Below are 13785 nucleotides of genomic sequence, written 5' to 3'. Positions count from 1 at the left end.
ATATGGTTAACTCATGAATAAATATTCGAATCCGTTTATACAAGTTGTATAGATTTCTCTGAAAATGACGATTAATGTATTCAGTCTGCTGATGTCATGCTCACTTAACTGGTTGCCTAGTGTGGGTTGCCATCTGTGTGTCAGTCTCCTTGTGCACACTTACACAGGTCATCATTTTCTCACCAGCCCCCACCACCATTTTATGGTTGTCCTTTAGTTAGTCTCCGGATCTGCATAGTCCACATTTTTCAATTTTTCATGCGACTGTTTCGGGGAATAAACCACCTCCCACTCTCTCATACCCACCAGACACTGCCCAGCCCATACCCACCTTTCGCTCTACCACATGACTTATGTTCCTTTCTGAGCTGCCTTTCCCCACATACTCCTAATACACAATGGTGCTGCCATGGAGACAGCCCCCCCCAGCCCCCTAACTGCATTCTGACTCCTTCATAGGCATGTTGTGCTATCCTTCTTCCAGTCTCGAGTGCAATCTCCTGCATGATTACCTCTATGGTTCATATTTACTGTCGAAAGCCCCATCACAAAACCACACTTCAATGAAATGACAGATTCCTGTCAGGTCAAGACACAACGGGCAGGAGTAGTCCATGACACTGGAAGATACCATTGACGCAACTAAGGAGGGCGAGAAAGTGAAACAAACGTCTCAAGATGACGATTTTGAACTGGTTGCCTAGTGTGGGTTTACATAACTGCACCAGGAGTGTCCCTTCTGTGCCCATAGAAATGGATTACATGATAAGACATTGTAAAAATACATGCATGCGCCTTTAATGTGATAGGCCATTTGGGAGGATCTCGTTCTTGATGAGAATCAGAGGCATTATAGTTTGAATTGAGCGCTAGGAGAATTAACATGCGGACAAAACTCTATAACATATGTTAGGAAAACGTTAAAGTGTAACTGTATCTTAAAGTCCAATATCCCATTATTACACATAGCTGTAGTAACTAATCTAAAATGCACTTGTTGCTACTGCAATTGCTACACTAGATTGCATTTATGCAAATTTGCAGACGCACAGAGATCATTCTTAGAGACAGTAATTTGTCTGGTAAATGTTAGCACTCTGGAGCTTGAAGTCAAGAAAATCTACCCAGCGCTGGCTTTTAGCCTCAGGGACATGCTATACTCCTAAAGATTTAAAACTCATTTAAAGTTTCCTTTCTCTCTTAATGAATTAAAAAGGACCACATGAGCTTCAGCCCATTACAAACTTTTGCTCTGAGCCTACAAGCAAGGCAATCATTGCAGAATAAGAATTACGGACCCACCCGCGAAAATTCAGCAAGAGCGCTGGCAAACTCTTGCAATGCTTGCAGAATTGAGTTGGTGAGATGAAATAGCAGGGAGATGAATAAACGCAGTGTTTTATTCCAAAATGTGCTGCTGCCCTGGCTTCCTGCCTTCTTCCCTCTGCCAGATGGGACCTAGTATATTGTGCATCAAAGCAAACTGCAGGGTTCTCCTTTTTAGGATCTACCCTCTTCACTAGGATTTTGGCCATCCTTAAGAACATATTTGTTTCGATGACCTTTCCACATCCTAGCATTAGAACTTCATTGAACGTGGTGGACTCGTTTCTTCATGTACTTTTCCTGATCCATTTCTAGTTTCACCTCTATTTTGTTTACTATTCATAACTGATTATTTCTATTATACGTTTAAAATAATTAAATCTTGTAATGATTGGTATATTCATATATTGTGCATCACTTGCACAGCACCTCGTTACCTACATGGTTAGGCACCATTTTAGGAACAATTAAGAAAATAATTGTAATTGCATTTCTTTTATGTTGTTCTTCAATGATGAAGCACATCACATTTTGAGACAGAACACTGTGACACGGCCAATGCCCTTGCCTTGTCAAGAGGGGATGGAACCCCTTTTATCCGAGGTTGGGCAGCCTACCAGTCAGAAATCCAGAGCCAGTGCTACCGCTGAGATGGACGGTATCAGTTGAGAGTGCCCCAATTCCTGCCCCCATCCCCAAATGCAAGTATGCTTTTAATCCATACTGAATTGCATCACCCAATACATGTGAACCCATATACTGGCACAATGCTCTCTTCTCATTCCAGAAATACATAGAACCACTCCTTAACTGGAGAACAGACACCACAGCACCCCACACGCAGACTTGGAAACATCTCAGAAAACAAGAAGTAAAAGAGAAAGAAAACCGATATCCGCAAACACCAGAACACACAACCCCAGCTGTCAGCCGTGCAGAACTCACCAGGCATGGGACACACAAAGAGGAGTTTTTTGCAGGGTCCCTGCATCATCAGAGACTTAAAAGGAGGGTGGAAACCTCAAATTAACCTTTCCTTACCTTGGACGGAGCCCAAAATGGGCCCCCTAATATGAACTGGGGCAATGTGCAATGTGGGCCCCTATCTTTACATGGGAGTCCCATGTAAGAAAAGAGGCAGGGCATATTCCTCCATTAAAACCTAAGTTGTGTGCACACCATTGCGAGTGGGAAGGGAGGGCTCCATTGGTTAAGGACAAACTGACAATCAGCAGACAGAGGAGGGGATAAGAAAGTCCCAAGAAGCAGGAAATTGTGGGATGTTGTGTGAGGTCAGAGAAGATGGAGGTGGCAGACCAATAGAAGGATGGTGGTGAGGATGATGGAGGTGATTTCTGGAGCAGGAGAGGTGCTGGTTAATGAGTGCAAGTATTGCTGTGGTGTGAGTATGCATGAAAGAGTAATTAGTGTGATTTGGGCAGGTAGTGTAATGAGTGAATGTGAAGTGTTTAGGAATTAATGAAAGGAGGGTGAATGAGTAGTGCAGATGACAGTGTAGTAGTGTGGAGGGTTGAGTAATAGTGTGGAGAGTGGATCAGTAGTGTGGAATATTACAGTGGAAGAGGGATTAGTGGGGTGGAAGGAGGAGTAGCAGAGAAAGAGAGGGAGTAGTAGGGTGGAGATGGGAGAACTAGTGTGTTAACATTATTAGGTGAGGCAAGATTGAGAAGGAATGAGAGTTCAAAGGAACAGAGGAGAAAGTAGTAGAGGTTGAAGCTATCATAAGGAAGAGCGTATTGAGAGTAGTCCATCAGATATTGATAGGGATAGGATGATTTGGGTGCGAGTATGGAAGGAACAACCCCAATTTCCCTTTAGAAGACTAGGCCATTCATAGAGAAGGGACAATTAGTATGTCCATGAGGGATTCTAGATACTCAAGGCATTGTACCTTTTGGTTAGCACTGTAATTCATTTAGCATACTAAAGGTGAAACCTTAAGCCTGGGTTAGGGTGGAGGTGCTTTCTAGGTGAGAGGGAGAGGGATGACCCAACGGCCCAATACAATTCCAAAAAACTTGAATCCTCAGACTTGGTGTATGTGTTGTACCATATCTGACAGGCCTCTAGGCTTCACTCCACTAAATTGTAATGCAAATAATGGAAAACATGTATCATGATTTGGTAGGCCTTGATATTCTCACAGTTGTACACCCAGTACTTTGGTAACAACTCCCTTTAACAGGTTGTTCCCTCTAAGTGAGCAAATGATTTAACAAAGAATAACTCTTTTGAATGCTGTTCTATGTGACTAGGCAAGTGATTTGGCCTTGCACAGGTGGGGAAGGCACTCTTCTAAGCCAGAGGAGTGAGGCCTACCAGGGAGGGTTCCAGATCACGTCCTGCCCTTGGGGCAGACGTTGACAACAGAGAGTGCACCAGTTACTATCTCCCACCTAGCCCCAGCATGTTTGCTTGCAGACCCTTATCTCCAGCCTTATCTAATGAAATGGATACTCACCAGTATCTTTCTAATAGTTTTAAAAAACCTGCACATGAAGCCATGGACCCAGTCCCTACAGAAGAATAATCAGCAATCAATGGGACAAGATGGGGCCAGGAACGAGAGAAATCTGCAGATGAGAACTGAAGCACAAATGCAGAAGAACTGCGTAAGCATTAGTACTGAACAACAGAGGCAGAGAGGAGCCGTTGAGATATATGGCCACATGGAAGGTCTCACAGAGCTGCCACAGTGAGGAGAATCTGACTAGAGGAACTAGTGACCTGAATTAGTGAGTGGTGGATTACAGAGTTGAATAAAAATGAAAGTCCCCTTCAACACCACAAACAGAAATGGAGCCAACCCACCCTCCTGAGCGACATTTACTGATGAACCCAACAGCATGGGGAGCTAGAACATAAACAGGGACACAGAACTGCCTACTGTGAGGAGTAAGAAATATGACGTGGACACAAAGATGTAATATTCACAGACATTTTATTTAACAGAAACCAGTTGGAAAAATGCCTCTAGCCCAATCCTAAAGAAAGAGGTTCCCTACCTAAGAATCAGTCTGTGTCTAACTTAGAAAACGTCCTTGTGTCCAAAACATTCTAACCTGACCCTTACACTAGAAACAAACAACTAAGGGTGCAAGCTAATATCCATGACTTCGGTTTAGTGGAAAGTGGTCTTAATCAAATTATAAAGATAAGTCCAAAATGTGTTTTCCAAGCAGAAACCTTGTATCCAAAGGAGGGTTCCCCTCCCCTGGAATTTTAGGTAGGTTGGCAAAAGTTTCTCTTTTAAACAACAGTTTCTTTGTATCACAAGGGTGTTTCTTTATCCAACAATTCCTTTAGGCTTTTACACAGGATTCAGAAAGTTCTTGTTTACAAAATATATTCCATAACATCGAGCAATGCTTTTGTAGCAAAAGTGTTTCTCTTGAAAAGCAATTTCTTTATATTGGATTCACAAGGTTCTTGTTCTGTAAACTTAAAGATTTCGCTGGTGTACTCTTCTACCAGAAATCCTCTTAAGGGCCTTTTAGACTTTCTGGTGTACTCCCAGGTAATGTGTTTTCCTTAAAATGTTAACTTCAAGTGCCGGATGTATTTACATATCAGAACTTCTTTCATGCAATTTTCAGATTTCCTGGTATACTTCCTTGCCAAGTATTTTGTATCACTGTTAAACATGTCTTTACAACTCTAGTGGATTGCCTGGTACATTCCTTTGCCAGGAATCCTTTCAATGAGCGCTTCAGATCTCCTGGTATACTTCCCTGCCAGGTATTGTCCCTGAATGTTAGGGAACTTTATATAGTTTCTAAAACCTGGTGTGTATGACTACCACAATTTCTCTTTATTGACTTCTTAGATACTCTGGTATAGTTCCATGCCAGGTGTATTGCCACAATATTAAAGTCTGTTCACAACTTCAGTATATTACCTGGTATGCTCCCCTGCCAGGAATCCTTCTATGGGGCATTATAGAGTCCCTGGTATACACTTCCCTGACAGGTATCTTTCCCCAAATGTCAGCTGCTTGGTAACTTCTCTTTACCAGCACTTCTTTATTGGTTTCACTGTTATTTTCTATATATCACATCAGCATTTACTTTGTCCTGTCTAATGTATTTCCTTAGGGTAACACTAATTTCAGCTCTCCCCATATTGACATCTCATGCATAGGTATTTGTTCAGGTTTGGCTGCTGCAATTTTTCTTGTCAGTATTCAAATCATCTTCCTTTTAAAGATTGATTTAACATTAGGTTGTGTTTGTATTTCAATCGCCTTGGAGCATTGTCCATAATATTAATCTTACATAATTTGCTCACTTGATTGCCTGTGTGTCAGTACCCCAATGGCTCTGGATCAACTGAATGGTAGTTTAAGGTGTCTCAGACTTATGGCATGTCTCTGCGGTGAAACTTCCTCCCAGGGTTGGCTCGTAGATGATGAGCCATTTGTTTGTTTACTCGCTAGCTTCCTTATGTGGCCTGAACTGGAAAAAATGTATGGCATGCCTCTGCGGTGAAACTTCCTCCCAGGGTTGGCTTGTACATGATGAGCCATTTGTTTGTTTACTCGCTGGCTTCCTTATGTGGCCTGAACAGGAAAACACTTTTTTACTGACACAATCATACCTCCAGGAGCTTTGCTATGCCTTCCAGTTCTCTCATGGTCCTTCAGGTATGCCTGCGGCGCCGCTCCTTCTTTAACACCACGCTGGTGTATGTGATTTGCGAGCCGCTGCATGGATGTGTCGTCTTCTCCTTCACGGTTCTCTCTCTTACTGCCTTGCTGGATACGCCGGTTGCCATTTTCAAATGTCCCAGGCACTTTAGTTTCAACAAAACAACTAGTCTGCGGGTTAGTCTTTGGACTTTTCTTAGTTTACATCACCTCTTCTCCCCTCTTCTTCGTCTCAGTACTTGAGGCTTTATGGGAGCTGAATTTCATAGATGCAATTGGATTTCTAAAATAATGTTGTTCAAAAACTTCACATATAGAATTGTCTGAAACAGAAGATGGTTTATGTGTGTTGTGAATGTTTGAAGCATACATGGGGTTTTGTCTATAGTGATATAAAGGAAAGGTTTCTGATTTTCACAATAAGGAGGAATTGTGGGGTGACTAAAATACTACATCTCATCCAATAGAATCATCCCCTCTCCCTGGTGTTGTCCCCTCCCATGTGATCCTCCCTCATATAACCACTCCTAGGGTCAGGATCAGGTAGCAGCTGCCATTCCCTGGCCATATGGGAGGAGGTCACTGCTGGGGAATCAGTGATGAGTACACCAGATTCATCACACTACACTGCCCTCATTTGTACATGGAGGACCAGTGCACAAAACAGTGGGCAGGGCTTAGCCCTATTTCTCAAGACCTTTGCTTGCACACACATGTCCAGTGGGTAGAAGACATGGCCAGATTGGCCAGGCCAGGGAGAGGTGGCCAATCCACAGGGGGGTGGGGAGGAGAGATGGGAGATTTAAGCAGGGGACAGGAAACAAAAAGTGTTGGATTTTAGTTTAGGTCAGAGGTGGAGGTGGAGCACGGTCAAAAGAACAGCATGAGAAAGGAGTGCGCTATGACTTGTGGAGGAGATTTGTGAAGGAGGTGAAATATTGGCTTAGGAGTTCAAGTGGTTCTGAAGTTTGAATGTGTGTGTCTGTGAGGCGAGTGTGAAGAAAAGCTAGTGTTTGGAGTGAGTGTGCAGCAAATGGTACAGAGTGTAAGGATGGTGTTTCAATACTTTTGAGGAAGGAGGGAAGTAGCAGAGGATGGGAGGAGATTAGTAGTGTTTAGGAGGGGATTAGGGTGTGGAGGGGGAGAACGGTTGTGGGGGAAGGGAGTGGTAGCAGAGAAGAGGAGTGGTGAACAGGAGAGGGAGGAGTATTAACATGAAAGGAGTAAATCATCAAGGACAGAAGATTAGTGGGAGGAGTAAGGAGAAGGGAGAGCTAGTAAGAGTAGAAGATAACAATGAGTATGAGTGAATTAGTCTGAATCTAACCTAGTAAGTGTAAGGTACTATCCAAACTCCCTGTTAGACCATTAACCATTGGACAGTGTAGGGAAAGTTACAGTTAAGGGGGCCCTGAGGGAATTTAGGTAGTCAGCACTTAGGGATAAATTCATACTATGAGGCAGAAATTAGACAGTGATGGTCAACATTCAGTAACACTAACCAGTAGCAACAGATGCCTTCCTCAGGCCACACAAAGAAAAAGAAAAACTGTTGTTGAGACTCAGAGGGATTCCTGTGACATCTACCTTCATATATTTAGTATTAATGAGTAATATGTAATCTGAAAAACAAAATTAAAGAAAATGAGATCTCAATGGGTGGTGACCACTAACCATATGGTTATCCAGTGATATGTCTTTGCTCTTGCATCGGAGCAAATAACTGTGCCACAAGGAGAAGTGCAGAAAGGAATGTCAATCGGAGGTGGCCGGGTAGGGGTTGAATAGTGGTCTTTATGGGGCAGAGTGCGAAAAGATACATCAAAAACACATCACAAAACTAGTATAGTAGTGTGAATAAGAACCATGATGCTTCAATTGAAACCACTGAGCACTCCCCCACTTTAGACATATACATGATACTTACTGGCAAGTAAATGTGATGTTTAGTGAAACGTTTAATTTACAAATCCAGCAGACATTTAATAGAACTTCATACTAATTTTTGCATAAAAACAGTTCAAACAATGTTTTAATTTTTGGAGGGTACAAAACCTACATGTGCTTCTTCCCATCCCAAGACATAGATTTAAAACTAACAAAACTAAACAACGAGCACATGGAGAAGCTTTGTTAATTCAATGAGTAAAGTACCTGAAGATTTAACAGGATAGCTCCAATACGCATTCCTTCACAAAGTTCCAGATTGTACATTGACTGGGGAAAGCGAGGAGGGCTCTGGTTGTTTGGAGGGAGTACTTCAATATAAACCGTAGTGATGGAACTCCTGTAAAGAACAAGCATCGTGAAGATTGTGTTGTTACTAATGTTCAAGCTGCATTGTTGAATATAGTAGTGCTATCTAACTCTGTGAATACCTGATTAGGTATCTGACTATAGGAATTAGTGACATGCATTAGTGAGTGGTGGCTTATATGAGTGAATAGATCAGCAGTATTATTGACAACTGAGGTCTGGAATATATCACATAATCAATTGGTTAGTGGGTGGATGGCTGAGTTGATAAGGGAGTGTATGGGAGAGGGAATGAGTGAGCTGATAAAAAGATGGGTGCAGAATTACATGCGTGGAGGATTGAGTGCAAGCATTATTTGGGGGAAATTGAAATATGAAGGTGGTTGCTGGTACCTAATGTCAATGAACATCATTGATGCCATTGAGTTTTCAGATCTGACAACATCAGTGTTTTTTGGTGATGTCACATTAAATGAAGTTTCATTTTGTATGGACTTTGTAAGGTGTTGCTGGGAATACAAAGCTTATACACACAAACGTTGGACAATCAACATAGCAGCAAGACATACCTTCCACAAAATGTGTATTTCTGTGAATTTCATAGGTTTTGAAATACATTTTGAAACAGTTATTTAGGCTGGAGTCCCAATTTAGTACTTTTATATGGTGCATACGTGTGCACCACTCTTAACTCCAAATGTTGCCCAGAACCATCGCTTTCAGACTACATTAGCAGCACCAAACATAACCTATGAGATTTAGCTTCCTACTATAATTAATGAATAGTCATGGAATGTGCTCAATATATGTGTGCAATATGCAACAGAAAGATATTTCTTCAAAGTACGCTCTGACTGCATTCTAAACTTGATAATGTTCTAATCAGCAAATTTTTTCACCTTTCTAGACCAATATCAAGCTTTTACACAATAAAAACACTAGGTACAATAAATCATAGGGTGTTTTTAAGGTGAAACATTCTTTTCTGACCCCCCAACAATTTAAGTTCCCTTTACAGTTTTTCTACAAATGGATATGATTTTATTTTCCCAAATAATTTGAGCGGGACATTTGGTGGCAGTTAATCAAGATGGACCATAGTTATAACCAATGACAAAATGTGATACCTACTGTGTTGAATCAGTATTGATTCCTCCTAGAAACCTGGCCTGGCACCCTTCTCATGTCGTCAGGGAAAAGCAAACCCGTCCTGATACCCTGGGGGTCATGTACTGCGGGAGGATCACAGAGAGCGAGGCACAGTGCTCTTGGAAAGCTGTGGCTCTCAGGAGCAAGTCGTGCTACTTTATTGAATGGCCAGACCAGATAGACTTCAGCGAGGAAGGCTGTGGGTCCCTGTGAAGCCAGAAGCAGTAGAGATTGTGGAAGCTGTAAAACACATGGAACAAGGATCACAGGAACCGGTGAGTCAAACCTGTTGTTCTGGTTCCTTGTGCCAGCAATGCCAGCAATAGTGTCCAGTACAATCGTGACTTGCGTATAAGCAGAAGCAAACTGAAGTGGTTAGTTGAACTTTTAACAATGGGACAATGGGAAAGTAGCACTCACATGTGATCAGTAATTACTCTTGCACTCGCAAGAAGAGCAAATGTTGAAGAAAGCCATTGTTGACCTGTTTAAACATTGTAAACTGTATGAAGAAGTGGTTGCGTGTGCCTATTTTCCCTTTTCAAGAAAGGAGTGACTGTAAAAGAAGTTAAAAGCTTAAACATTGTATCTACAATTGACGAGAACATGCATTGCCCAAGCCATTAGTATTCCCCTATTAAGACTGAAAGCAGCCTTCTAAAAGCCAGAAAACAATTCAAGCAAGACTGTGTGCCCAGTATACGTTTAACCATTCATAAGATACCCATGTGCTAGCCTTACCTGAAGACAAGCGAGTGGCACTAAGGTGTCTGGGTAATCATTTGGCTGATTGATGGCAGAGAGATGATGGCACATGTGGTGAGGGGAAACCTTCTGCTCATTAATTTTATTTGAAGTTAACACAATTTATATTTCCAAAGACTGCCAGAGAACATAAGAAGTGGGTCCTAATGGCAAACCTAGGTTGGTGTTGTGGCAGACAGGCAAGAGAGCAAAGAGGTTGTCCCCTTTGAAGAGAGATATTCAGAGGAAGAGTGCTTCAGCTATGTTGACGGTGTTGAAGTGTCTTGAATTAAATCTTGTCAGAACCAAACATATTCTGAGTCACAAAGTACTGAAGCCGTAGTAGTATATCTGGTTGTCAGTGGATGCAAGACTTCCATAACATAAGTGGAGTGGAGTGCTTTGAGTCAAACGAGAATGTCCTTGTGGTGAGTTGTTGAAGCAGACATAGCAGCACTGTAGTCATCCTGACAAAGATAGTGTAACGCTCACCTGATTCCCGCAGAGGCGCCGGTCTTGACTGGGTGAATGCCGTATCTTCAAAGGTGATGTGTAACACACGGTTGGCTCTTTGGGCTGGACCTCTGTGCACTGTATGTCTGACTCGAAGAGTAAGATGTCTGCAGATAGAAAATATGGGATTAATGAACTGGGGTTATTGGGTGCCTCTCTCCTCTTCCCTTTCTCTTCTCCTGTAGAACCCCAAAGGTTAACGCCCTCACCTTAGGTAAGTGAACGCCGAGCTCTCCATCTGCCTCGGGGCGGGGTGCCGTAACCAGTTTCTTCACTGGATAAGGGTGCAGGCCTCTTGACCTCAGAGGACTGCTGTCCGTCGTTAACTGCACGAACGGTAAGTTCTGGGCACTTCAAATGTCTTAAAAGTCTTTTGTAATGATATCTCTTGTTTTGCAGGGTTCCGGCGATGGCGGATGGCGGGCTGATGAGAGTTGAGGATCGAACCCGCGTGAGGAATAGAAGCGCCTGGAAGCACGTAAGTAAGCGCTTGTTGCCTGCTCCACGATGCGCACTAACTGTCCCTTTTATCTTGCAGGTACAAGTTCGGAGCTTTAGAGAAGCTGAAGGGTGCTGGAATACCCACTGGATTCGGCGTGGGAAGGAGTAATGGCACGTGAGTAATATAGTTGCCCAATGTCTTTAAACGCACCTTCTTTTGTCTTTCAGATGCGGGATGCAGCGCCGAAGGCCTCCGGAGCGTGCGAAGAGCTGGTAAGCTTTTGTCTTTCAGATGCCGGAATGCAGTGCGAAGACCTCCGGAGCATGCGAAGAGTAGGTAAGCCTTTGTCTTTCAGATGCCGGAATGCAGTGCGAAGACCTCCGGAGCATGCGAAGAGTAGGTAAGCCTTTGTCTTTCAGATGCCGGAATGCAGCGCGAGGCGTTGGTGACAGCCGATGGACCAGGTAAGAGATGCGCTGCCACTGAAGACCGTAGTGCTAACCTGTTCTTTCTTTGTCTTTACAGGTGCTGCTGAAGACTGGATTCCAGGATGGTAAGCCTTTGTTCCCTTAGGCCCAGGATCAGAAGACACGATGAGCGTTCTGCTGCAGAGAATGCAGAATAACGCAAAGCAAGATTCATCCATCGGGTGTGGTTTAAATAGCCTCCTGTAGTGCTTAGGTGTCTCCTTCCACAGCCTCGCCTAGGTAAGAAAATAGTTCCTGCTTTCCAGAAGAGTTCCAGTGTTCTGAACCTAGGGAGTGGCTCCTGCCCCACCCAACAGGAAAAGTAGTCCCAAACAGAAGAGGATCAGGGGCTCAACTGGCAGGTAAGTAAGCAGCATGGTCTGCTGCAGGTAAGTCCACCCAAGCATTATGAGCCCGGCGCTTCCAGCGCTGGGACTGGGCATCTTTATAAGCCTGGTGCCACTGGCGCCAGGACAGGGTCCAAAAGGTCCCAATTGGGACTGGCTGGCACTCAGAACCGGGGTTATGGGTCTGCTTCCAAGGGAGTTGGGCAAGTCCTGATCTTTTGGAAGCAGAGATCATGACAGATAGCTATTGTCAAACCTAATCTTGTAAAGAGAGATGATATTACTGTTGACCAAGAACTGTGTTTCACTATTATTTGCAGAAGCTGTGTTTCCTTTGAATTGTGCTACTACTTCTTGAACAACTGGGATTTTTGGTAAGCGAATGTGCCCAGGAATAACATTGATGCTGTTGTAGTGAAGTGGAACATTTTATCACCAAGAGAAGGAGCTTTGTTGTTGTCTGAACTTTGGTAAACAACACTTTATTTTGACATTGGAACATCAAGAACTGAACGGAGACTGATCAACCTACAGGAGTTACCTTGTTTCTTTGTGCTGAATGTTGGAGCTGAATTGTATTTGAATTCTGGGGAAGGGATTTCACCCATGTTACAAAAAGGTTATCAAGGAATTGTACAAACAAACGTTGATGTTAGAAATGCCATATATTTTCTTTATGTTTGATGTTTAGCGTGAGGGAAATTTCTTTCAGTATGAAAGCCAATACTATTTTCAGACATGAGGTACAGCGATGGGAGCACCATTTGCCCCAAGCCTTACGACCTTATACATGGCAGCATTCGAAGAGGATTTTGTTCTCACAGAAATTAATCTCTATAAACCACAGGTTACTCACTGGTACAGATATATCGACAACATCATCTTTATCTGGAGTGTCACAGAGGAATCTTTGAATGATTTCCACACCTGTCTGAATGGATGCCATGCAACAATCAAATTTACTATGGAGGCAGATAAACAACAAATACATTTTCTTAATCTTGTTACCAAAGGGGAGGATGGACAGCTGAAATGTTCACTGTACAAAAAACACAGATAGAAACACCATGTCCCATTATGCCAGCTTCCACCCAGGGTCACAAAAGGACAATTTACCCTTTAGTCAATGTTCATGCTTGAAACCGAACTATATGTCCATTCAGGACTACTATGAACATTCTAGGAACTTAAGTATAAACCTGAAAGACAGAGGTTATGCTAAGAATTTAGTGTCCCATGCCATTAAGAGAGCTAGATATGTCCCAAAGGAGACACTTTTGGAGCCTAAAGACAATGGAAACCAGGAAGAGAGGCTTACATGTGTCATGACATATAATACTAACGCCTTTCAAATCAAAACAATTATACAGAAATACTGGCCGATGATTCCTCTTCACTTGTAAGCGGTCAAAGAAATTGAGGGATAAACTAGTCCACTCAAAAACTATAAGAAGCAGGGCTACTATCTCCAATTGGCCTCTACACCCACTAAAAGGGATATTTTCCATGTGGGTCATGCAAAGCATATAAATACACTACCAAAACCAGATCAGTTATGGTCAATGGTAAAACATGGAAGCTGTGATTTCAGTCAAACTGCAAAACCGCCAAGATAGTTTACTGTATAAAATGCCCTTGTGGCTTAAGGTATATAGGGCAAATTTCAAGAGCAGTCCACATAAGGATAAATGAACAAAGATCAAGAATAAAATGCAAGAACACTTCTGTAGCCATAGTTTCCCATTTCATGGAAAAACAGCATAAAGCAGAGGACCTCAAATGGTGGGTATATTGGATACAGTGAAAAATATACCAAACCCTAAAAGGGCTCTGCTGAACAAAGAGGCCTGTTGGCTACATTGCCTAAACAGCCTG

The 13785-nt window shown here is 42.8% G+C and overlaps 1 protein-coding gene across 4 annotated transcripts in view; it reads right to left on the bottom strand.

The window, feature by feature from the left end:
* The window catches only part of PCDH15 (protocadherin related 15), a 3978145-nt gene that overhangs the window by 1632277 nt on the left and 2332083 nt on the right, over positions 1–13785 (bottom strand). For all 4 annotated transcript variants that reach the window (XM_069611238.1, XM_069611242.1, XM_069611241.1 and 1 more), the window contains one exon: positions 8147–8279. In XM_069611238.1, the coding sequence (XP_069467339.1) occupies positions 8147–8279 (133 nt within the window). The remainder of the gene's footprint in view (positions 1–8146; positions 8280–13785) is intronic.

The sequence above is a fragment of the Ambystoma mexicanum genome, chromosome 8 (genome assembly GCF_040938575.1).
Source record: "Ambystoma mexicanum isolate Mex_15411 chromosome 8, UKY_AmexF1_1, whole genome shotgun sequence".
NCBI classification, from domain to species: Eukaryota; Metazoa; Chordata; class Amphibia; order Caudata; family Ambystomatidae; genus Ambystoma; species Ambystoma mexicanum.
The sequence above is the reverse complement of the archived record's forward strand: the minus strand, read 5'-3'. Positions and strand labels throughout refer to the sequence as shown.